This window comes from Bubalus kerabau, chromosome 2, assembly GCF_029407905.1.
Source record: "Bubalus kerabau isolate K-KA32 ecotype Philippines breed swamp buffalo chromosome 2, PCC_UOA_SB_1v2, whole genome shotgun sequence".
NCBI lineage: Eukaryota > Metazoa > Chordata > Mammalia > Artiodactyla > Bovidae > Bubalus > Bubalus kerabau.
In genome coordinates, this window is record NC_073625.1 from 56744364 (window position 1) to 56770625 (window position 26262).

The window sequence follows — 26262 nt, forward strand, 5'->3', positions numbered from 1 at the left end:
GCCCCAGGGACTGCAGCATGCCAGGCTTCCCTGTCCATCACCAACTCCCGGAGCTTGTTTGAACTCATGTCCATTGAGTAGGTGATGCCATCCAACCATCTCATCCTCTGTCATCCCCGTCTCCTCCTGCCTTCAATCTTTCCTAGCATCAGAGTCTTTTCTAATGAGTCAGTTCTTCCCATCAGCTGGCCAAAGTGTTGGAGCTTCAGCTTCAGTATCAGTCCTTCCAATGAATATTCAGGACTGATTTCCTTTAGGATGGACTGGTTGGATCTCCATAAGTCCAAGGGACTCTCAAGACTCTTCTCCAACACCACAGTTCAAAAGCATGAATTCTTCAGCACTCAGCTTTCTTTGTAGTACAACTCTCACATCCATACATGACTATTGGAAAAACCATAGCTTTGACTTTGTCAGCAAAGTAATGTCTTTGCTTTTTAATATGCTGTCTAGGTTGGTCATAGATTTCTTCCAAGGAGCAAGCATCTTTTAATTTCATGGCTGCAGTCATCATCTGCAGTGATTTTGGTGGTGGTTTAGTCACTAAGTCATGTCTGACTTTTGCAACACCATGGAATGTAACCTGCCAGGCTCCTCTGTCCTTGGGATTCTCCAGGGAAGAATACTGGAGTGGGTTGCCATTTCCTTCTCCAGGGGATCTTCCCTATCCAGGAATCGAACCCAGGTTTCCTGCATTGCAGGCAGATTTTCACTGACTGAGCTATGAAGGAAACCCCAAAAATGTGATTTAGAAGTCCCAAAAATAAAGCCTCTCACTGTTTCCATTATTTCCCCATCTATTTGCCATTAAGTGATGGGGCTGGATGTCATAATCTTAGTTTTTTTTAAATGTTGAGTTTTAAACCAATGTTTTTGCTCTCTTCTTTCATTTTCATAAAGAGGCTCTTTAGTTTCTCTTCGCTTTCTCTCATAAGATTGGTGTCATCTGCATATCTGAGGTTATTGATATTTCTCCCGACAATCTTGATCCCAGCTTTTGCTTCATCCAGCCTGGCATTTTGCATGATGTACCCTGCATATAAGTTAAATAACCAGGGTGATAATATATAGCTTTGATGTACTCCTCTCCCAGTTTGTAAGAGTCTGTTGTTCCATGTCCAGTTCTAACTGTTGCTTCTTGACCTGCATACAGATTTCTCGGGAGGCAGATAAGGTGGTCTGGTATTCCCATCTCTTGAAGAATTTTGCACAGTTTGTTGTGATCCACACAGTCAAAGGCTTTGGCATAGTCAATAAAGCAGAAATAAATGTTTTTTTGGAACTCTCTTGCTTTTTTCGATGATCCAGCTTATGTTGGCAATTTGATCTCTGGTTCCTCTGCCTTTTCTAAACCCAGCTTGAACATCTGGACGTTCACGGTTCTTCATGTACTGTTGAAACCTGGCTTGGAGAATTTTGAGCATTATTTTGCTAGCAAGATGAGTACAATTGTGCAGTAGTTTGAACATTCTTTGGCATTGCCTTTGTTTGGGATTGGAATGAAAACTGACCTTTTCCAGTCCTGTGGCCACTGCTGAGTTTTCCAAATTTGCTGGCATATTGAGTGCAGCAGTTTAATAGCATCATATTTCAGGCTTTGAAGTAGCTCAGTTCTATCACCTCCGCTAGCTTTGTTAGTGATGCTTCCTAAGGCCCACTTGATTTCACATTCCAGGATGTCTGGCATGTATGCTCAGTCGCATCTAACTCTTTTTCAACCCAATGGACTGTAGCCTGCCAGGCTCCTCTGTCCATGGGATTTCACAGGCAAGAATACTGGAAAATTGCCATTAAAAAAAAAAAAAAAGTTGCTTTTTAAAAATCGCGTTGTTTCTAAAACAAAACAAATTAAAAATTCATATCCAAAACAGCTAATTCATATGTGGTGGTGGTCTAGTTGCTAAGTCATGTCTGCCTCTTGCGACCCCATAGGCTATAGCCTGCCAGGCTGCTCTGCCCATGGGATTCTCCAGGCAAGAATACTGGAGTGGGTTGCCATTTCCTCCTCTAGAATTTGTATGTAGTAATACCAACTACAAATTAAGGTATGCCTGCTACCAGGTGCTGGATATTGCATTGAAAGTGAAAGTGTTGGTTGCAATCCATGGACTGCAGCCCTCCAGGTTCCTCTGTCCATGGAATTCTCCAGGGGATCTTCTCAACCCAGAGATCGGACCCAGGTCTTCTGCATTGCTTACAGATTCTTAACCTTCTGAGCAATTAGAGGTAGATAATACTGAGGATTTTAGCCCTTTCTAGATTCTTCAGTCATTAGACAAATATGTGTCCATCACTTACTTCCAATCACCTTTCCAACTTGTAGTCTATATGAAGAAATAATAGGAAAAGTTATATTTAAGAAACATACATGAGTGAATGAAGAAAGATCTCAGGTTAAAGTCAACCACACTTTTTTGGTGTTAATATTCTGTGTAAATATCAGAAGATGTGGCTGATTTTTGTCATGTTTAGTGCATATACTTCAAAGTTCTCTTGATAAACACTGAACAAGATTCATGAACCTGGCATAAATTTTGTAAGATCATAATCTGTCTTTAGTAGAGGACATTGATCATAGCTTTTTAGTTTTCTGGTGACTTGACATCTGAGGCCTTCCTAATCCCAGGGAGATTGTCCCTCCCAGGGCTGGCCACTTCCTAGGGTTAGCAGATGACTGGCCTGCAAGGGCTCCTTTCATACACACAGCCACCAATCCAAAGGCCGTACCCCTCAGCTACCCTCTTTACAGTCTCTTACACTTCAGTCCACTATCACCTGCCCTTCCCACCCCCCAAGGCTAAGTATCAGACAATGCGGGACAGCCCCCGTACCCCAGCGCCCATCCAAAGTATTCACACTAGCCACTTTTATACCCGTTAAGCCTGCTTACCCTGCCTTGCACATTTCTTCCCACAAAAGCCATAGTGAAAGTTCCTACCACAGTTTTCCTTCACTCCCTTTGCCTCCTGACCTCCCTGGTGCGTTCCTGTGTCACCCTCAACCCCCCTGCCCTCTGCCACATGGCATGACATGTCACCTCCTCTTGGGAACTGTGACTTAAAGTTTTTTCAGTGGCAGTGGTCTTCTCATCTGTTGGCTTCACCTACCTAAATAAAAATAAAACCTGTCTTTAACCATAGAACTTCTAATGTATCTGGAAAGACACTTTATTTTTTTTAATGAGTCACCAGAGGATTTAGAACTACTTAGCAATAATAACATTAAAGGAAAAACCCCATAATTATAATACTTGGGCTGTAGAGTATAATGTGCAGATATAGTTGTTGCCTATGATGAAAACTTAAAAGCAAATTGAACTAGAAAGGTAGCTAGGGATTTCCATGGTGCTTTAATGGTTAAGACTCTGAACTTCCACTGTGGACGGTGCGGGTTTGATCCTGGTCAAGGAACTAAGATCCTACATTCTGTGCAACTCAGCCAAAAAATAAATAAATAAAAGTAAAAAAAAATAGAAAGCTAGCTAGAGTGGAATAGTGAGGTTTCACCTGAAGCCAGTTCTTATGGATAATAGGATTTTTCTTTAGGAAAGATACAAACGATATAGAATCACAGTTAAAAAGGATGAGTATCACCCACCACACTTGTTGCCACAGAAAAGACATCTTTGAAACTTCAGTCCGGTCTCATTGCTTGCTTGTGAAGCTTTTAGGACCTTCTTATTGCCCTCAGAATCCACTTATGAGAGAATGCTGCTGCTGCTGCTGCTAAGTCACTTCAGTTGTGTCCGACTCTGTGCGACCCCATAGACGGCAGCCCACCAGGCCCCACCGTCCCTGGGATTCTCCAGGCAAGAACACTGGAGTGGGTTGCCATTTCCTTCTCCAAGGCATGAAAGTGAAAAGTGAAAGTGAAGTCGCTCAGTCGTGTCCGACTCTTAGCGACCCCATGGACTGCAGCCTTCCAGGCTCCTCCATCCATGGGATTTTTGGGGCCCCCCAAAAGAATGATAACAAAATAAACACTGAATGCATGGCTTGGCATTTCCAGGGCCTGCCCAGGCACCCCAACCCCCTGCACCCCAACTCCAGCCTTCCTTACTTCCTCTCCTACCTCAACTGCCAACATCCCTGTATAGACAGCCTTAAACCACTCTGCTCAACACATGTTCAGCTCATCATGGACTTCTCTTTGGTCTCAGCTTTGAGCTCTGGAAAGGAACCAACTCTTCTTCACATGGATGCTTCTCAGTCGTTGCTCAAGCTCACATAGTCCTCAGAGTGGGACAAAGTCATTCCTCTTTGCATTTAATTAAATATTTTGCTCAGCAGTTTTATTCATCCAGCTGGATTATAATTGTTCAGTCCCTATACATGTGTATAAGGTAACCTTCCTAACCTTACACTTCTATCTTGAACACACCTAGTCACTATTTTTTTAAAGAAAAGACAGATTCTGAATTCTTCTCAGTATTTATTGGTCATTTTGATTCTATGAATTAAACGGACGTCAGATACTCTTTTCAGATACTCTAAATCTCTGCAGAAGAGTAACTTCATTTTAGTTTAGCACACCTTTTTAAGCCATGACTTCGTTCATATATGTTTTGATGGACTTTCATTGTCTTCTAGTCATTACCTATATCTGAGATAATTTAAAGAATGTTATCCTGGAGCAGAGAATGTTGTCTGTTACATCCCAGTGATCATGGGAGTATGAGATGCTTGAGATCAACATTTATCATAATAATTTAATGTACTGAATTCTGGGCACTGTTTGACTTTGAACTTGCCTGCCTCCTAAATCTCTCTGTATTAGTTGTCATTTTCTCTGCATGAAGCAGCCAAGTCTTTGAAGACCTATAAATCCAAATGATACTGATACTTTTGTGCATGCAGTGGAAAATTGCTTTATAAGACTATAGGGGGCCACTGTGAAGTCTGGATCTGGAGAATTTTTAATTTAAAAATATCATGTTTTAAAATGATTTTTATTATAGTTTTTGTTATTTGTTTTCTTACAAATACAGAGAATTTGAAGGGTTTGGGTATTTAGAGTGTTTTTGTTGTTGGGGTGCATGATAACTCTGAACTTACAGACTTTTGTTGTTTTCTGTTGTGAACAGAAAAGGGAATGGCAGCCAACTCCGGTATTTTTTCTTGGAGAATCCCATGGACAGAGGAGCCTGGTGGGCTGCAGACCATGGGGTCACAAAGAGTCAGACACGACTGAGTGACTAACACACACATGTGTTATGAATAGTATCTAGCAAATACAAAAATTCAATCATTTATTACGTATTATTTAATGGTTTTAATATATCCTTCAAATGAAGTTCTTCAAAATGGAAGTTGACCTTTCTTGACATTTGTTATGTTTAAGATAAGCATCAGTATCTTAGGAACAGCCTTTTCTCCTGTCACCAAATATAAATAAACTTAGCTCACCTGTTGGATTTGCCATTATATCACAGCTGATTGGGCTACAGGGGACAGTAACATGGTCTTTAGAGCCACAGAGATCTCAGTTTACATCTGTCCTTCTCCATTTTTTTCCTGCCTGACTTTGAGCAGGTAACTTAACCTGGTTTGTAAAAATGGGGATGTCCATGCCTAATCTCACAGGCTGGTGTGAGGAATCAATCAAACAAAAGAGATTTTGTAAAGCTCTCAATCCTGGAGCTGGTATTTAGCAGGTCAAGAGTGATCTGACGCATTATCAGTGAACCTCAGTGGAACCGTTTGTTCAAAAGGAGCCACTGCGCCCACTGTGTGTCTATCTTTCAGTAAGTAGGCCTAGTGTGATGGTGCAGGCGCACTGTTTTATTCACAAAGGTGTAGGTATTCTTCAGTTTCTCTGAGAATCAAAAATTTATTTCATTTTTATAGGAATGCTTATTTTCAATTTATTAGCTAAGTTCAGTTCAGTTCAGTCGTGTCCAACTCTTTGCGACCCCATGAATCCCAGCACGCCAGGCCTCCCTGTCCATCACCATCTCCCGGATTTCACTCAGACTCATGTCCATTGAGTCGGTGATGCCATCCAGCCATCTCACCTCTGTTGTCCCCTTCTCCTCCTGCCCCCAATCCCTCCCAGCATCAGAGTCTTTTCCAATGAGTCAACTCTTCACATGAGGTGGCCAAAGTAGTGGAGTTTCAGCTTTAGCATTAGTCCTTCCAATGAACACCCAGGACTGATTTCCTTTAGAATGGACTGGTTGGATCTCTTTGCAGTCCAAGGGACTCTCAAGAGTCTTCTCCAACACCACAGTTCAAAAGCATCAATTCTTCAGCGTTCAGCTTTCTTCACAGTCCAACTCTCACACCCATACATGACCACTGGAAAAACCATAGTCTTGACTAGACGGACCTTTGTTGGCAAAGTAATGTCTCTGCTTTTCAATATGCTATCTAGGTTGGTCATAACTTTCCTTCCAAGGAGTAAGCGTCTTTTAATTTCCTGGCTGCAATCACCATCTGCAGTGATTTTGGAGCCCCCAAAAATAAAGTCTGACACTGTTTCCACTGTTTCCCCATCTATTTCCCATGAAGTGATGGGACCAGATGCCATGATCTTCGTTTTCTCAATGTTGAGCTTCAACCCAGCTTTCTCACTCTCCTCTTTCACTTTCATTAAGAGGCTTTTTTTTTAGCTAAGTAAGTCTCCTTAGTTATTGCATGGATTCCCCTGCTCAAAGCTGAAAGTTCTGACTATTGAAAGGGAGATGGTAAAAATTCAGATGTAATACAGGAAATCAGTTCTTCACATTCCAATAAAACATTTGACTTCTCTCTCAAACTAATTTTGAGATACCTTACCTGAGGAATTCATGGTAGAATACAGCCACCGTGAACATTCTCGAGGCAGGAAATTGAAGTATTTTTATTGCAAGGCTTATCTCATCTATAAAGCAGAAGTAGCCTTCAGTTGCCTCATCTCACAAGTGCCCTTCATTAACTTCTTGGAGCCACCGAAGTATCTGGGAGAATGTGTTTCATTCCTTCAGTATTCTATTCTTGTTCATAGCAGCCTGGCATTTCTGAATTTTTCTCTGAACATGCTAGATTATTTTTTATATGCTCTTCGCTTGTAATAGGGGCGTCCCTAGTGGCTCAGATGGTAAAGAATCTGCCTGCAATGCAGGAGACCTGGGTTCTGTCCCTGTGTTGGGAAGATCCCCTGAAGAAGGAAACAGCTACCCACTCCCGTGTTCTGGCCTGGAGAATTCCATGGACTGTATAGTCCATGGGGTTGCCAAGAGTCAGACACAACTGAGCGACTTTCACTTGCACTTGTAATAGAAAATTCATTCCATCCTTTTTCCTCATAATTTCGTGAAAGCAACATGAAGCCTGTCCTGTATTTTCTACAATGAATCAAAGCTAATAAACAATAAACTGTTTAATTTAAAGCTGACTTGATGATGTGATATTCTCATAGAACTTCTCTATCCATTGTTATTTATGCCAAGCTTTTTTTGTTGTTGTTGTTATCTTGAAGGATGTCAGGAAAAAAGACAATTCCTTAGGAATAAGTACCTGTAAATAACAGGCTCTTATAGTACAGAAATCACTGTCTCTGCTTTGTGTATCCACCAAGTCTACAAGTACACAGCTGTCAACAGACCATTATTTTGCTTACTGGATCTTTCTTTTCTTTACCTTACCTTTCTCAGGTATGAGCTACACTTTAAAAACCCTACTTGATAGTGAGTGGTACTCTTGAAAAGGAAAAGGAAGCTGTAGGTGGTAAGAATCAAGTATCATTGTCTTTCAACAGCATCCACAGCTGCAGACTTTTCCTCTGCATTCAAATCAGTGGGTGAACTTCTCTTAGAGAAATCCCAAGTGAACATTATGGATGAGAGGAGGAAGTCTTATTTTCCTGCAAAACAGATTAGCCTGGTTACTAAATTAGTGTTACTTACCAAGAATGCTTTCTGCTACATTCAGAACATTATCATGTGTACTGTCCTGGAGCGTGTGGAGGAATCTAGAGCATCGTCTGCTGTTTATGAGCTGAGTTGGCAAGCAGAAGGTTCTAATCATCCTCAGTTCTTTGGTGGGAGGCATCTTAGGATTTGCGACAACAGAAGTCTTCTTTTCTGCCTCCATTATGTACTTCTTTTTGGCACTGTGTTCACTGCTTATATACACATGCATAAAATGTTATGTATGGTTTTGTTCCCCTTTGTACTGTTTGAAAAATATAGAATTGAGATTTTATAACTTACCTTCACAAAAGACTAAAACCAGTGTGCTGAATATAATGTTGGAAAACCTTGTTCAGAAAATCTACACATTTTATGAATCGGCATTTGTGCACATCAAATAAAATGACTTGCGGCTATTTCTCAGGAAAAGAAAAAAACCAACTTTGTTTCAAAGAGCTATGTGCTTAGTTGCTCAGTCATGCCTGACTCTTTGCAACCCCATGGACTGTCACACGCCAGTGTCCTGTGTCCATGGGGATTCTCTGGGCAAGAATACTAGAGTGGGTAGCCATGCCCTCCTCCAGGGGATCTTTCCAACCCAGGGATCAAACCCAGGTCTCCCGCATTGCAGGCCGATTCTTTACTGTTTGAGTCACCAGGGAAGCCGTCAAAGGGCCGTATCCTTGCAATAAATGTGTACATGTATGTTTACTTTACTGCTGTGACAAATTATTTACATCTTAGTGGGAGGTTAGATATTATTGAGCTTGGAACGGAATGTGATCTTTTTTTTGCATATTTAAAATGTCAAGTGTATGGAACTTTCATGGAAGTCCGGTGGTTAAGACTTCTTCTGATGCAGAAGATGCGGGTTTGAGCCCTGGCGAGCAAGCTAAGATCCCACGTGCCTCCTGGCCAAAACATCAAAGAGAAGCAATGTTGTAACAAATTCAATAAAGACTTTAAAAATGTTTCACATTAAAAAAAAAATGTAAAAACAGATTTTTAATAAAATGTCAAATGTAGAAAAAACAGTGATGTAGCTCATGAAATGTGAATTTGAAAGAAAAATTGATGGTTTTCAATGATTTATTCCTTCTGTAGGTCATGAGAGAGTGGGAAGAGGCAGAACGTCAAGCAAAGAACTTGCCTAAAGCTGATAAGAAGGCAGTGATCCAGGTAAACCCATCTCGTATCCACCACGGAGCAGCACATGCCCACAACCTGTGTTGATGGAGTGCTTGCACCTTTTCCAGCGTCTGCTGGAACCTCATGTGCATGATGGCTCATTATTTCCCTCAAATTCAACTGTTGCTAATCAATATCTAGTAATTCAGTTGCTTAAACCCTGCCTAATATTTGCTCCCAAACAGCTTGTTATAATTCATTTCTGTAAAAGTCATATTGTTACCTAAAGCCTAATTTTTATTAATAATATAGCTTTTAGGTTGCCATAGTCTTCTGCTACTTCTTCCCCATGGCCAATTTACATGATAAATTGAATTTTTGACAGGAACCACTCTTAGAATTATCTTCAGTAAGCCATGAGATTATCATGGTCATTTTCTTAAAGTTTTGAGTAAGAGAGGAGTTTTCTAAACAGGCATGTAATTTAGAGTTTCAAGAATACATATGTTTATCCTGCATTATGGTTAGTCAAATCGATTTTTAGGGACCATATAAAATAATGAATTTACATTGAGAAATTAGATCTGGGGATGGAAAGCAGGGAAGTGAGGAGAATCCATAAAACGTGCTGAATTAGTCAAAACGTTGAAATGACTGAACTCTTTGAATAGAATGAAGTATGATATCACTTTTAAAAGATTTGAACTTAGTGTAGTAGCAGAATCATCTGAAGGGCTTGTTAAAACTCAGTGTTTTGTTGATGCTGCTGTCATTTAGTCACCAAGTTGTGTCTGACTCTTTTGGGACCCCGTGGACTGTAGCCCGCCAGGCTCTTCTGTCCATGAGATTTCCCAGACAAGAATCCTGAGTGGGTTACCATTTCCTTCTCCAGGGGATCTTCCCAACTCAGGGACTGAACCCACATCTCCTGCATTGGCAGGCGGATTCTTTTTACTACTGAGCCTGTTGAGTGCATAGTCGCTCAGTCGTGTCCAACTCTTTGAGGTATCAAGGGTTGTAGCCTGCCAGGCTCCTCTGTCCATGGAATTCTCCCAGCCAGAAGACTGAAGTGGGTAGCCATTCCCTTCTCCAGGCCTCCTTCCCAATCCAGGGATTGAACCCAGGTCTCCAGCTTTGCAGGCAGATTGTTTACCGTCTGAACCATCAGGGAAGGTTGGTTTACCAGAAAGGATGTTAGCTTTACCAAGAGCCATCAGGGAAGCTCACCACGGAGCCTATTCCTTAGCTATAACTAGATGTAACATTTGCAATGCTAATTAACTTGCTGATGTTAATGAAATAATTTAAATAAATAATTTAAAATTTAAAATAATGTAAATAAAATACTGTGTATAATTCAAGGATAAAAAAAAGCCTTGAATCTGCTGCTCCGTCCCATTTGTCCAGTTCCCGATTGTCACATGCCTGTGTTTCTGATGGCAGCATTTCCAGGAGAAGGTGGAGTCTCTGGAGCAGGAAGCTGCCAACGAGAGGCAGCAGCTGGTGGAGACGCACATGGCCAGGGTGGAAGCCATGCTCAACGACCGCCGCCGCCTGGCCCTGGAGAATTACATCACCGCCCTGCAGGCTGTGCCCCCTCGGGTAGGCATCCCTTCACCTCTCTGGACACCGCAGACTGTAGGCGTGGGGACATGGGGACAGAAGGCCATTAGAAAGACATCAGGAGAAATGCCAAAAGCACCCTTATTCACAGGTTCAACCTCAGCCTGTTTTATCTTGAAGGTTAAAGTGTCCCAGGGCCATCTCTGCACAATAGACACAACTTTCCGCAGAGGAGTCGCACGGGCTTCCCAGGGACTCACAGTGCAAGACCAGATGTGAGTTGTTCAGTTGTGTCCGATCCTTCTCGACCCTGTGGACTGTAATCCGCCAGCCTCCTCTGCCCATAGGATTCTTCAGGCAAGAATACTAGAGTGGGTAGCCATGGTCTCCTCCAAGAGATCTTCCCAACCCAAGGATCAAACCTGCATCTCTTACATCTCCTGCATTGGCAGGAGGGTCCTTTACCACGGGAAGCCTTGGATGATGACCGTTCATAGAACTGCTGAAGTCAGGGAGCCACAGTAGCTGGAAGGGATTTAGATGTAACCTGGTCATGTGATGTAACTGACATCAACAAAATCCGAGATTTGGCTGGGTCATGAGGAGTTTTCATGGAATAAGAGGAACTCACATTTCCTGCCGGTAGCAGCAGCCATATTCTCCAGGGGGAAAAGCCTTATTTGGTCATGATGTCCACAGCAGAGGAACTTACTTGTGTTCAGGGATAAATGTCCAGAAAGGCTTACCAAGCTATGCATGCCTAGATCTCCTCAAGGAGGCTTCAAGGAGAGCTTACATTGGATGTAAGGAACATTCTGAGCTTGAGGCTGTGTACATTATGTCTGTTTGCTCTGTCCATTACCGAGTTAGGGATTTCGAAATTCCCAAGTGTGATTGTGGATTGATCTCTTTCTGATGTGATGCCCTCAGGTTTTGCTCTATGTATTTTGAGGCTCTGGGCTTTTCATTTGTTTGTTTATTTGGCTGCACCAGGTCTTCGTTGTGGCACGAGGCATCTTGGATCTTCCTTGAGGCTTGCAAAATCTTTAGTTGCGGCATACAAACTCTTAGTGGCAGCATGTGGGATCTAGCTCCCTAACCAGGGGTCAAACCCAGCCCCCTACATTGGGAGTGTGGAGTCTTAGCCACTGCACCACCATGGAAGTCCCCAGAGGCTCTGCTTTTAGGGGCATAAATATTCAGTGTTGTTACATTCTCTCTACCACCCTCCACCACAATCATTGTGAAATGACCTCCTTTATCCAAGTCACATTGTTTGCTCTGAAATTACTGTGTCTGATATTAAGCTACTCTAGCTTTCTTTTGATTAATGTATCGTCTTATATCATTTTTCCATCTTTGTGCTTTTGTTTAGCCTATTTGTTTATATTTGAAGGGCATTTCTTGTGGGCAGCACCTACTTGGGACTTCCCCTTTAACTAAGAAGACCATTTAAATGAAGTTGCTATTATGACTATGCCTAAATCTATCATTGTGTTGTTTGGTTTTAGTCCCAAGTTGTTCCTTATTCCTTTTTCTTTTTCGGCTACCTTTTGGATTAATTTAATATATTTAATGATTCTGTGTTGTATCCTTTGGTGGCTTTTAACTATAACTCTTTATTATTTTAGTCTTTGCTCAGGTATGTCTGAAAATATCTTTAGTTTACCTTTGTCTTAAAAGATATTTTTACTAGAATAGAATTCTGGGTTGAAGTTTTTCTTCAGCTGCCTTAATGATGATGCTCCATTGTCTTTTTAGTTGCATTGTTTGCAACAAAAATACTGATATCATCTTTTCTTTACTTCTCTTTAAATAATGCATCTTTTTTTTAATCTGGCTGCTTTTAGCATATTTTCCTTTATCACTAGCTTAGAGCAATTTGATTATGTTGTAACCTGGTATATTTCAATTTGCCTTTAATCCCATTTGGCTGTTTTTCATATCATACATTATAGTTTTCACATGTAGAATGTGAATCTGGATTTTTGTTTGTTTCAGGTCTTCCATATCTTTATTTAATTTTTGAACCTTTGGAATTTTTTTATCAGTTGTCAGATATTGTGACGTTCAGCTTGAGAGTGTTGGGTGTTTTTGGATACCTGTAACTATTCCTAATCTTCTGTTGTCCCCTTCTTCTCCTGCTTTAAATCTTTCCCAGCATCAGGATCTTTTCAAATGAGTTATCTTGTTGTATCAGGTGGCCGAAGTATTAGAACTTCAGCATCAGTCCTTCCAGTGAATATTCAGGGTTGATTTCCTTTAGGATTGACTGGTTTGATGAGAAATTGTTAGATGGTGTCACCAACTCAATGGACATGAGTTTGAGCAAACTCCAGGAGACAGTGCATGCTTCAGTCCATGGGACTGCAAAGAGTTGGACTCAACTTAGTGACTGAACAGCAAAAAAAAAAAGACTATTTCTGAGCTTTGTTCTAGAAGGCAGTTAAATTACTTGCAAACAGAGCGATTATCAATGAAAGTTGAGTTTTTCCATCTGGATGATGGGAATAAGTACTATTTCTGACCCTGGGTGAATACCAGACACTTACCTCAAATCCTTTTGGATAATTTTTTTCCTGTAGCCTCAGTTTCCTTCACGTGTGTGAAACTAATACCCATCACTAGTCAGCTGCATCCTCATAGGGCATCCTCTCCAGATTCTCCCTCCAAACAACTCCTTCCTCTCCAGTATTCTGTCCTTTGATTGTCAGGCACCTCCATGTCTCTGGACTCCAAGTCCAAGTCTTCAGCTCTCTGGAATCTACCAGGCTCTAACTGGGTTCCCAAACCTGGAACCGTAGCCTGGAAACTCAAGGCAGTAAACATAGGCAATCGTAGAGCTCACAGCATTAGTTTCTAATTTCTTGGTGATCTCTGTCCTTCACCTGATATCTGTCATCTTACAGAAATATAGTTCTAGATATTTTGTCCATTTATTGGTTGCTAGCAGGAGCAGAGTAAACGTGATTCCCTCTACGAAATCTTGGCTGAAAGTAGAAGTCTGTGTCTACATTATGTAACCAAACCAAAAAGTCACCCACTTGCATTTATTCTCCTCATTTTTATTTTTCTTTCTATACTAAGATTTAGTGCAGAAAACTCGGAGGAACCATGAAAGAGCTCCTGATACTCTTCCAGATCATGAAATAGTATTGACCTTGTTCTACCAATGACATCACTGAGATTGAGTGGCTGGTCCAGGGTGACACCGTTGGTAATGGACAGGGTGGATCTGTGAATCACAGTTGACCCCTGAAGTGCCTTCCTACCACACCAGGCTTCCTCTCAGAACAATAAGCTTTTGATGAAGAATATTCACATTAGCATTTTCATTTTCTATTCAGAAAAAAAAAAAAAATCTATGTCCAAGCACTGCTCAGTAAAATTCTGTTTAGTATGTTTGGAGAATGAGCTCCTTAATTATGCTCCCTTTTTCTTTTAATAGGACTTGATTTTGAGATCGGGGTCATCAACATCATTTGCCAGAGATAGGCAGGGTGGGGGGCGTTGAGAGCAGAACCTTCATAGCTGACATTTAGTGAAGGATTGCAGCTAAAGGTCCAATTTCTGAAGTAAGATCTTTCCTAAATGGTCATTGACAGAGCTGAAAATAAAATGAGGACTGAATGGAGTCTTTAACAAACACACATTTCAGATCTTTCAGTTCAGCCCCATCAGCCATCACAGGAAAGACTGTAACAAGAGGAATGTTTGCCAAAGCTGCTTGTGTTATCAAAGGGGATAAATTCAGATTGCTCATAATTATGCTTGCCCTGAGTCTGTTGATCACATCATGTAGAATTAGACATGTTAATTTGAAATGAAAATTAAAAATTGGATTAAGAAGAATTGTTTTACGGTCAGAAAAATCAGATTGTCATTGATTGAACCAAGTATTCACACTGAAGTCTTACCTAGAAATACATAAAATTCTCCCATGTAATAAAACTGGGACTGTACAGAACAAAGATCAAGAATAGTTATTATTGTGGCTGTTCAGTTGCTAAGTTGAGTCCAACTCTTTGCAATACCATTACTGACCATTTCTGTTAAGTTATTGACATTGTCTGACTGTTTTATTTGAATTTTAACATATAGCTTGACACACACTTAGCTCTGCAGTTTAGAAAATGGGAGAAAATTCTAAATCCCTTCTTAGGAGGTTTATGTATTACTGTTGAAAGACATAAATCAAGAGCTTGCCAATAACTGTCTGAGGAAGGTCATGTCTAGTATTGGAGTCATAAATAAAATGTTTCTGAAATCTCCCTCATATTTAACTCAGTGGCTGGAAAGTGTGAAATATATAATAATTGTTAGTTGAATATAAGAAAATGCATTAGCCAGGTTTTTACTATAGATTCTATAGCTGATATCACCTTGTGAATAATTATCCCCTTAACCCTGACCATAAAGTGATGGTCAAATAGATGGGGAAACAGTGGCTGACTTTATTTTGGGGGGCTCTAAAATGTAGGTGGTGATTGCAGCCATGAAATTAAAACACGTTTACTCCTTGGAAGGAAAGTTATGACCAACCTAGACAGCATATTAAAAAGCAGAGACATTACTTTGCCAACAAAGGTCCGTCTAGTCAAGGCTATGGTTTTTCCAGTGGTCATGTATGGATGTGAGAGTTGGACTATAAAGAAAGCTGAGCGCAGAAGAATTGATGCTTTTGAACTGTGGTGTTGGAGAAGACTCTTGAGAGTCCCTTGGACTGCAAGGAGATCCAACCAGTCCTTCCTAAAGGAGATCAGTCCTGGGTGGTTCATTGGAGGGACTAATGCTGAAGCTAAAACTCCAGTCCTTTGGCCACCTAATGTGAAGAGCTGACTCACTGGAAAAGACCCTGATGCTGGGAAAGGTTGAGGGCAGGAGGAGAAGGGGCGACAGAGGATGAGATGGTTGGATGGCATCACCGACTCAATGGACATGGGTTTGGGTAGACTCTGGCAGTTGGTGATGGACAAGGAGGCCTGGCATGCTGCAGTTCATGGGGTCGCAAAGAGTCGGACACAACTGAACGACTAAACTGAACTAACCCTGACCATATTGTACCAAATGGTCTCAGACTTTGTAAGTGGGGAATGTGAAATAGCATGCATTGTTTATACACAGTCCCTTTGAAGCTTAAGTTTAATCCATATTTCTATTTTTTTTTTTAAACCCAAGGTTGGGAGTATGACATGATGATGTATTTGTGCATCTAGAATTCCTTACTCTACCATGAATTTCATTTGTGAGTCCCAGAGTCTGTGTGTTGCTTTATGTTCCAGATTTCCTTTTTTGATTAATTACATGCCTACTGACTAATGTATTCAGTGCCCAACCTACAAGTGCACTTTTTGAATCAGAGGAGGCCATAGCAACACACTCCAGTATTTTTGCCTGGAGAATCCCATGGCCAGAGGAGCGCTCCAGGCTACAGTCCATACATAGGGTCGCAAAGAGTTGGACACCACTGAAGCGACTTAGCACGTATATATACTTAAAATATTACAGTTGCTAAAACAGTCTATTCTTGTCCTTTCATCCTCCTCCCCCTTCCACTCCCATCCCCTGGAATAAAAAAATGAGACCACAGTTGTGTCCTTTTGTATGCTCAGTCACTCAGTCGTGTCCAACTCTTTGTAACCCCATGAACTGTAGCCCGCCAGGCTCCTCTGTCCATGGGATTCTCCAGGCAAGAATACTGGAGTAGTTGCCACTTCCTGTTCCAGGGGATCTTCCTGACCCAGGGATGGAACCCGTGTGTCTTATATCTCCTGCATTGACAGGAATACTCTTTACCACTAGTGCCAGCTGGGAAGCCCCACTAGGATAAACTCTTAATCTGTAGAAGGCTAGTGACTCGTCTTCTAATGACAAGCTCTTCAAAATTTTCACTTCTCTATATGTTTCCTTGGAAGAAAAAAAGAGGTATACTTTTTTCCCCAGAAAAGTTAAATTCCTCTCCAAAGTTGCATCAGTTAAGTTCAGTCACTCAGTCATGTCCAATTCTTTGCAACCACATGGACTGCAACACCCCAGGCCTCCCTGTCCATCATCAACTCCCGGACCTTGCTCAAACTCATGTCCATCAGGTCACAATGCCATCCAACCGTCTTATCCTCTGTCGTCCCCTTCTCCTCCTGCCTTCAATCTTTCCCAGCATCAGGGTCTTTTCCAGTGAGTCAGCTCTTCACATCAGGTGGCCAAAGGACTGGAGTTTTAGCTTCAGCATCAGTCCTTCCAATGAATATTCAAGAAGGATTTCCTTTAAGATTGACTGGTTTGATCTCCTTGCAGTCCAAGGAACTCTCAAGAGTCTTCTCCAACACCACAGTTCAAAAGCATCAGTTCTTTGGCGCTCAGCTTTCTTTATAGTGCAACTCTCACATCCATACGTGACAACTGGAAAAACCATAGCTTTGACTAGACAGACCTTTGTTGGCAAAGCAATTTTGTTTCTGCTTTTTAATATGCTCTCTAGTTCCAAAGAGCAAGCATCTTAATTTCATGGCGGCAATCACCATCTGCAGTGATTTTGGAGCCCAAGAAGATAAAATCTGTCACTGTTTCCATTGTTTCCCCATCTATTTGCCATGAAGTGATGGGACTGGATGCCTTGATCTTCTTTTTTTGAATGTTGAAATTTAAGCCAGCTTTTTCATTCTCTTCTTTCACTTTTATGAAGAGTCTCTTTAGTTCCTCTTTTCTTTCTCTCATAAGGTCAGTGTCATCTGCGTATCTGAGGTTATTGATATTTCTCCCGGCAGTCTTGATTCCAGCTTGTGCTTCATCCAGCCCAACATTTCACATGATATATTCTGCCTTTCCTTCTCCAGGGGATCTTCCCAACCCAGGTATCAAACCCAAGTCTCCCACATTGCAGGCAGATTCTTTACCAGCTGAGCCACAAGGGAAGCCCAGGAATACTGGAGTGGGTAGCCTGTCCCTTCGCTAGCGGAACTTCCCCACCCAGGAATCGAACCAGGGTCTCTTGGATTGCAGGTGGATTCTTTACCAACTGAGCTATCAGGGAAGCCCCAATGTACTCTGCATATAAGTTAAATAAGCAGGGTGACAATATACAGCCTTGAATACTCCTTTCCCAATTTGGAACCAGTCCATTGTTCTATGTCTGGTTCTAACTGTTGCTTCTTGACCCGCATACAGATTTCTCAGGAGGCAGGTCAGGTGGTCTGGTATTCCCATCTCTTTAAGAATTCTTTACAGTTTGTTATGATCCACACAGTCAAAGGCTTCGGCATAGTCAGTAAAGTTGTATCACACGTGGTTAACCTTCCATCACCCTTGGAGGCCTTTAAGCTACTGAACATATGTACTACTTTAAACTAAATCATCACCGAATGTAGGACTTTGACTTCTTACTTTCACAGAGCTCAAATTTAAGCAACTCCTGGCCTCATGAACTATTGATTTAAATAGTGTCTGAGCCTTCCCTCCTGTAATTGGCAGGGTCTACTTCATAGATGGAGAAAAGATTATTATATTGCCTGACTGTTCAAAATCCTCTGTAATCTGAAGAGAAACTAGACTTATGTGGGATCCTGTACAGATAAACCAAAGCCCGCATGCATGCTAAGATGCTTCAGTTATGTCTGACTCCTTGCAACCCCATGGACTTTAGCTCGCCAGGCTCCTCTGTCCGTGACATTCTCCAGGCAAGATTACTGAAGTGGAATGCCATGCCCTCCTCCAGGGAATCTTCCCGACCCAGGGATTGAACCCACATCTCTTACATCTCCTTCATTGGCAGGTTTTTTACCACTATGCCACCTGGGAAGCCCAAAAGGCTGCATGGTAATTTCTGTTTAAAATAAACTTTCTGTTGTAGGCTTAGATCTGGAAAAATTTAGGAGCGCCTAATTATTAAGGACTGAAATATTGTTTTGAAGATGAGAGACAAAAAACCAAAGCTTTCTTTGTAATTCTAAAATTTTAGGTGTCTTTACAGATAGTCAGTCTAAATCTTCTGTTAGAAAACATCCATTCATATGTATCTGTCTGTCTATCTGTATGTGTGTGCCAGAAGTGGTTTTTTTCCCCCTGTGTCTCATGAAATATCTTATCCGTACTAAATGTGAATACTAAATACTACATTGCAGCCATTTTATCCATACTAAACTTAATTTCATGCTTGTATCTGATGCTTCATACTCAGACTCTTGACATTTAATTGAGAGAAAAAAAAAAATGGCAGTTTCTTTAGCACCTGTTCGCTTTCCTTCCTCATTTCTTTTCCTTTTATTTTTTTCTTTTGACTGAAGTATAGTTGACTTACATTATATTAATTTCAGGTATAAAACATAATAATGTGTTTTTTATTTTTTATAGATTGTATATCATACAGTTATTCTAATATTACTGTGTTCCACATGTTGTGCATTACATCTCTGAGACTGTTCCTTTTACAACTGGAAGTTTCTACCTAGTAATCTCCTTCACCAGGTTCACCCATTCTTTCTCTCCTCCTCCTGGGGACCATTCATTTTTTCTCTGTATCTGTGAGTCTGTTTCTGTTTTGCTGTATTTGTTGATTTCTTTTGTTTTGTTGGATTCCTCATAGAAGTGAAAACCACAGCATTTGTCTTTGATTTATTTCACTAAGTGTAAAATGCCCCCTCCCCCGCCCAGGTCCATCCTTGTTGTCACAAATGATAAAATTTCATTCTTTTTTGTGGCTGATATTCTGTATGTGTGTGTGTGTGTGTATACCACATGTTCTTTCTCTAGTATCTGGCACTTAGGTTTCTTCTATATCTTGGCTATTGTAAATAAGACTTCTGCGAACGTTGTAGTGCATGTATCTTTCCAAATTAATGTCCTCATTTCCTTTGTATAGGGCTTCCCTTGTGACTCACTTGGTGACAAATTTGCCTGTAATACAGGAGATGCAGATTCAGTCCCTGGGTCAAGAAGACCCCCAGAGGAGGGCATGGCAATCCACTCTGGTACTCTTGCCTGGAGAAGTCCATGGACAGAGGAGCCTGGTGGGCTACAGTCCATGGGATCACAAAGAGCCAGACACAACTGAGCGACTAACACTTTCACTATTACTTCCTTTGTATAAATATCGAAGGGTTAATCACCGGATCATATGGTAAATCCATTTTTAATTTTTTGAGAAATCTGCACACTGTTTTCCATAATGGCTCTACCAATTCATACTCCCACTAACAGTATACTACATCAGTTCAGCCAAATGTTAAATTTTGTTGAAATTCCTGAAATGTCTTCATACAATTCTTTAGTGAATTCTTTGTGAGATTTACCATTAAGGAGCATGGTTTTTTCCCTACATTGAGATTTTGCTCAATGCTATTGTGTAAACTTTAACATTAGGGTAATATGTGTTTGATAAAAAAGTAGCAATTGTTGGAGAAAATAAAGGCCAGCAATTTCTGTTTTTTTTAAAGGACAGTAATTAGTTGGTGTGTCATGCCAGGCAAACTAGTGACAGCATGAGGAAGTGCCAACTAAGCCAGTCAATATAATGGATAAAGTGAAAAATCATTTGCTAAGATCTTAATACATGAAGGCGTTGAGGGAGATGAGTTTGGCATTCCACCTTCAAGTTTCCAGTATAATCAGAATTTTGTAAAGCTGATCAGAATGTACTTAAAATACTGCCAGCTTGAAAATCATCTTTGGGAAATGTAACTACCCTGTACTTTATATATTTTTCATTCATTCACCATTCATTTCTTTTTAGTTGAGATTTGTAAAATTGGTAAGCACAAGGGAACTTGTTAACTTGAGAGCGTTTAAGGACACACTTCATATCAAATGGTTGGTAGAAAAACAAATGGGAGAGTTTGCATTTATTAGACAAAGTCCTATAAACTATGCTGTGTGGTTTACATGCTATTCTGGAAAAGCCTCTCAGTATTACCTCTTTACCTTGCTTTGAATCTTTACCAAGCTGAATAAAGAGATCTGACTAAAGACCAGTGGGAAGTGTGTGATGAGAGACAATAGTGTTTTCTGTTTTTAATTGAATTTGAATTAAGTATATAGAAAGGTAAGAAGTGTTTAAGCAAGGTATCAGCTTGAAAGCTGTCGTGTGCCTCTGAGTCCATGTTCATCACCCAGATTCCCTCCACAGCACAGCCCCACTTAGTCGTGGCTTCTAAGTCAAAACAGCTTTTCATCCAATGCTGTCAAACAGACAGTACTGGGATATGTCATATTTTGCTCTAGCAAAAGATGCATGTGCTGTGCCATGCTAAGTCTCTTCAGTCGTATCCGACTCTTTGTCACCCCATGGACTGTAGCCCACCAGGCTCCTCCGTCCTTGGGCTTCTCCAGGCAAGAATACTGGAGTGGGTTACCGTGCCCTCTTCCAGGGGATCTTCCCAACCCAGAGATTACACCCATGTCTCTTATGTCTCCTACATTGGCTGGCAGGTTCTTTACCATACCTATTTTTGTTCATTCTTAAAAACCCATTCAGTTCAGTTCGGTAGCTCAGTCGTGTCTGACTCTTTGTGACCCCATGGACTGCAGCACGCCAGGCCTCCCTGTCCTTCACCAACTTGCGGAATTTACTCAAACTCATGTCCATTGAGTTAGTGATGCCATCCAGCCATCTCATCCTCTGTTGTCCCCTTCTCCTCCCGCCTTCAGTCATTGTCAGCATCAGGGTCTTTTCAAAAGACTCAGCTCTTCACATCAGGTAGCCAAAGTATTGGAGTTTCAGCTTCAACATCAGTCCTTCCAATGAATATTCAGGACTGATTTCCTTTAGGATGGACTGGTTAGATCTCCTTGCAGTCCAAGGGACTCTCAAGAGTCTTCTCCAACACCACAGTTCAAAAGCATTAATTCTTTGGGCTCAGCTTTCTTTGTAGTCCAACTCTCACATCCGTACATGACCACTGGAAAAAGACATAGCTGTGACTAGACGGACCTTTGTTGGCAAAGTAATGTCTCTGCTTCTTAATGTGCTGTCTAGGTTAGTCATAACTTTCCTTCCTAGGAATGTCTTTTAATTTCATGGCTGCAGTCACCATCTGCAGTGATTTTGGAGCCCAAAAAAATAAAGTAAGCCACTGTTTCCACTGTTTCCCCATCTATTTGCCATGAAGTGATGGGACCAGATGCCATGATCTTCGTTTTCTGAATGTTGAGCTTTAAGCCAACTTTTTCACTCTCCTCTTTCACTTTCATCAAGAGGCTCTTTAATTCTTCTTCACTTTCTGCCATAAGGGTGGTGTCATCTGCATATCTGAGGTTAGTGATATTTCTCCTGGCAGTCTTGATTCCAGCTTGTGCTTCATCCAGCCCAGCATTTCTCATGATGTTTTATTTTAAAACCCATAATGAAGACATAAATATTTCAGTTTTTTAAAGAAATTCATAGTACATTATTTAATACTCCAGCAGCTACTTAATGTCTGGTCTTACAGTTATCTGCTCTACAGAACAGATAGCAATAAGAGATCCTCTCCCTAGAAACTCGCATGTGTGCACACAAAATTACACGTGGGTTTCAGGGAGTTCCCTCGTTTTAGGAAGCTCCTCCATGGATCAGTTTAAAGGTCCTAGGTTATATTTGATTTCTGTAAGTGTAGGGGAGCAAAATTTACCACCCCAGAATGTGTCTCTTTGGCACGAGGATTAACTTAGGCTGATTATTTTTGAGACCCAAAAGACTCAGGAAGAATCTTTGAGCTTCCTTGTACCTAAGCACCTAAAAGAATGTAGACAGAGGACCTGTTTGAGGGAGGGAATTGTCACCATAGATAAGTGGAGTATGAACTACGTGCGTAGACACAGGAAAATCTGTTAAAATTCTCTGTGTCCCGTTGCCTCTGCATGGCCCAGCAAACATTTGTCTACCAAGCGTTTGATTTCTTTCCCCCTCCTCCGTGTTAATTGCCTTCCTCCCCTTTGAAGTCCCAAACCTCCAACATCGTCTTGTCTTTAGCTGAGAGTAGTATCTAAGGTGGGGCTTTCTGTCATTTTGGTGTATTACTCAGTTTTCCTGGGTCTCTCCCACGTATACATGTTTTTCAACTTCTGTTTGATTTTCCTCCTCTTAATCTGTCTCATGTCAATTTAATTCTTAGATCAGCCAGAATAACCTGGAAGCCTAGAAGAAAATTTCTTCCTCCCCAACGTACGCTTTATCTTGAGTTTCCTTATACTGTTTCTAGCAAGTCAGAGCCCTGTGGTTAGATCAAGGGTGGTTAGGTAGTATGAGAAGAGGGTGAAATTCAAAGAAATATACACGTGCCTATCTTTGAACATGGTGTAGCCACTTAGAGGATTTGTGAAGTAAAAATGCCAGAATCTAAGTGTGAATACACAAGACTGAAGCACACTGTTGCAGCTCTCTCTTAAGAAGTCGAGTGTGTCACAGTTGGCGTTTGTCAGACGATCAGACCACTTGACAAATCTTCCCAAGGGTCTGTGGTATTTTAAAACATCTTTTGTTTACGATTTCTTCAACTCTGTGGGCTTTGCCGTCTGGGTTGCATTAATAATCCTGTTCATCGTTAAGTGCTTCAATATGTCTCACTGAGTAACTAAATAAGAATTGAAGACATACAAGTCCAAACAGTTTCTGGCCCCTCTTTGCTCGCCGGTCAGCAGATCCAAGCTCTGTATCCAGTGGATCTAAGCTGATCCAAAAACCAGGTCCTAAATTTCAGTTCTGTATGTTGTCTTCACTAATGTATAGCTTGGGTCTGTGTAACTAAAGGAAGAACTATTTACTCTCAGTACTCCGACACCAAATATGTGGGAAGTTTTCCCTCACATGAAAGAATTCTGATATCACAACCCCTAGTTCATGTAGATCCCCATGGGTTAAGGGTTCAAAGCCAGTCACAAATCCCAGATTTTCACCTTGTATTTCTGACAGACTAGCTGTAAGTCAGTGGGGGGGACCCTCCTCAAATTTGATAATTCCCTGGAACAACTCACAGCAAGAACTTTATTTACTCCTAGCAGTTTATTAAAAAGGATAGGACTCAGGAACAGCCATATGGAAGAGACTATAGAGCAAGGTATGTGGGGAAGGGGTATGGAGTCTGCATGCCCTCTCCAGTCATGGTACCCTCCTCACACCCCAATGTGTTCTCCAACCTGGAAGCTCTCTGCATTCCATTCTTAAGGGATTTTTGGTGGCGAAGGTTCCAATAGATAACCATGAATGATTAAATCATTGACCACTGGTGGTTAAACTCAATCTGCAGCCCCTCTCCCCTCCCTGGAGGTCAGATAATCTGGCCAAAAGCTACAACCCCTGTAATCACAGGGTTGGTTCCTCCAGCATCCAGTTCCCATCCTCCAAGAGTCACCTCGTTAGCACATGAAGCACCCTCCAAGAGTCTAATAAGCTCTCCTGTCTGGAATCAAAGACTAAGACCAAATATTAAAACAAAAGATGCTCTGGTCACCAGATTTTACAAGGGCGTTAGGAGCTCTGTGTCAGGAACTGGGGGTGGAGACCAAACATGTATTTCTTCTTATGTCATAGTAACTAAAATAAAATAAGTTATTTCTGAGAACTAGCAAATTATCCCAGAAAAAAAATTATGAAACCTACCAGATTTGACAAATAGTCCAAACGCCCCTCATTTGTGAATGACAGGATTAAAACCACCCTTATTTTCTATATTTTAGAGTAGAGTATAAACACCTGTCTTTAATTTCCAAGTTTGCCATCTTATAGCTTGGAACAAGTGGCTTAATTAGGAAGACCTTCTCTTCCGTTTGCAGATTGGGGTTAATTATTCTACTCTTTTTGCGATTAACATTGTTCTAGCTTTTTGTTAGCTATAATTAGAAGAACAAAGGGATTAATCTAAAGTTGAGATGAGACCGTGAAGTACAAAGATACTTGGATCCCCAAGAAGAGAAAGATTGTTAGGATAGAATATATAGAGGCTTTGGTACCTTGTCCCTACTCGGGAGTCATCCGCCTTCTTGCGGAGGAGGGAAGGGATGTGAGATGGCCTTGCCTGAGTGCTGCTGTGCTCTGTTACGACACGGGAAGCCAAACAGTAATCTGGATATACTGGGAGGGAGTGTACCTAATGCCTCCATATTACCAAAGCTGGAGGAAACACGGAATGGAGCCTGTCATGAGAATTTATCCCATTTCTCCTGTTGCTTGTACAAGACTTCTATGTTCAACCTGACATAGAATTGTCATTCACCTTTTTATACCATGTTAAACTGCAAAAAGCATTTATGTGCTCTTCGCAAGCAAGGAATAGGCATGAATTTTGCAGCAGACTTAAAAATTTAATTCAGCTGAAAGCACAGCAGGTAAAGAATCTGCCAGGTTCAATTCCTGATGCAGGAAGGTCCCCCTGGAAGAGGGCATGGCAACCCTCCCCAGTATTCTTGTCTGGAGAATCCCATGGACAGAGAAGCCTGGCCGGCTATAGTCCGTAGGGTCGAAAAGAGTCAGGCATGACTGAGCACGGGGCAAAGACAGACAGACCTAGCTTTAAAGATGAACACAGCTGTGATCCAAAGGTTCTAGTGGAAGCTCCCCAAGTATGTTTTTGTTCTTCTGGTTTTTCTTGCAACAGTGAGAATGCCTGTGAAATGCCAAGGGAGGTCTACCAAGGCAAAATAAACTCAACCAAGACCATCTCAAGCCGAAAGAGGTTTAACTCTCTTAAAGGTGTTTTTCAGATCTGCCCACAGAGATTTTTATACATTTTACATTTATGTGCCCAAGATAGCCCAAAGTCCAAGATGTAGAACTGTGAAAGTAATGGCCCTGAACCTCCTTGTGAAAACAGGAGAGAACTGCTTTTTCTTGATAGGTGATTAACTTCCCCAGTCACAGTCTTGAAAACCACTAGGGTGCAATTTAATGCTCCAGGAAAGGATTTTCTGAATAAGTCCCTTGTGACCTGGAAAGGTTAGGGTGCTTCCCCATAGAGTGACTCATTTACTTCCTTCTTTTTGGCAGGATTATGCTTGGGGCTTTTAAAGGCTCTTGACAGATCATTCCCTCCCATCAGGAGATGGTTTCAGGCACAAGTATCTGTTATGATAAAAGGCCAGATTTCTACCTCAGACATAATGCTACGAAGAGGCACGGTGGGGCTGAATGGTCATGTTTTAATGTACCTCCCATATGAATTGTGGAATTGAAAGCTACCCACTCAGATGTGATTGGCATTGAGTTGAGTGTGTATGATTGATTCAAAATCCATGGATACCAAATTTATAAAATTGCATAAAAGAACCAAGTTTAAAAGTCAATACATGTGAGAAGTGGATATATTAATTTTTTTAATTACCTATTATAGGAAAGGGCTTCCCTGGTGGCTTAGTGGTAAAGAATCCACCTGCCAAGGCAGAATGTGCAAGTTCATTCCCTGTATCAGGGAGATCCCCTGGAGAAAGAAATGGCAAACCACTCCAATATTCTTGCCTGGGGAATCCCTTGGACAGAGGAACCTGGCAGGCTGCAGTCCATGGGGTCACAAAAAAGTCAGACACGACTAAGCAATTAAATAACAACGATTATAGGGGGAAAGCTGTGAAATTTCTTACAAAATTCCATACATTAGCCTGACATCAAAACCCACACCACAAGAAGATAACCAGTACCATCTTTTGAAATCAAGGAAATGAATCTTGTTGACACTAGTTTGAATATGCTATAGTCTATGAAATATTTTCTGAGAAGAAAA

General features: G+C 41.2%; 1 protein-coding gene across 6 annotated transcripts in view; it reads left to right on the forward strand.

Annotated features, from left to right (window-relative positions):
* Positions 1-26262, forward strand: part of APP (amyloid beta precursor protein) — a 307623-nt gene that overhangs the window by 202850 nt on the left and 78511 nt on the right. For all 6 annotated transcript variants that reach the window (XM_055567762.1, XM_055567763.1, XM_055567759.1 and 3 more), the window contains 2 exons: positions 8996-9070; positions 10463-10621. In XM_055567762.1, coding sequence (XP_055423737.1) covers positions 8996-9070; positions 10463-10621 — 234 coding nt within the window. The remainder of the gene's footprint in view (positions 1-8995; positions 9071-10462; positions 10622-26262) is intronic.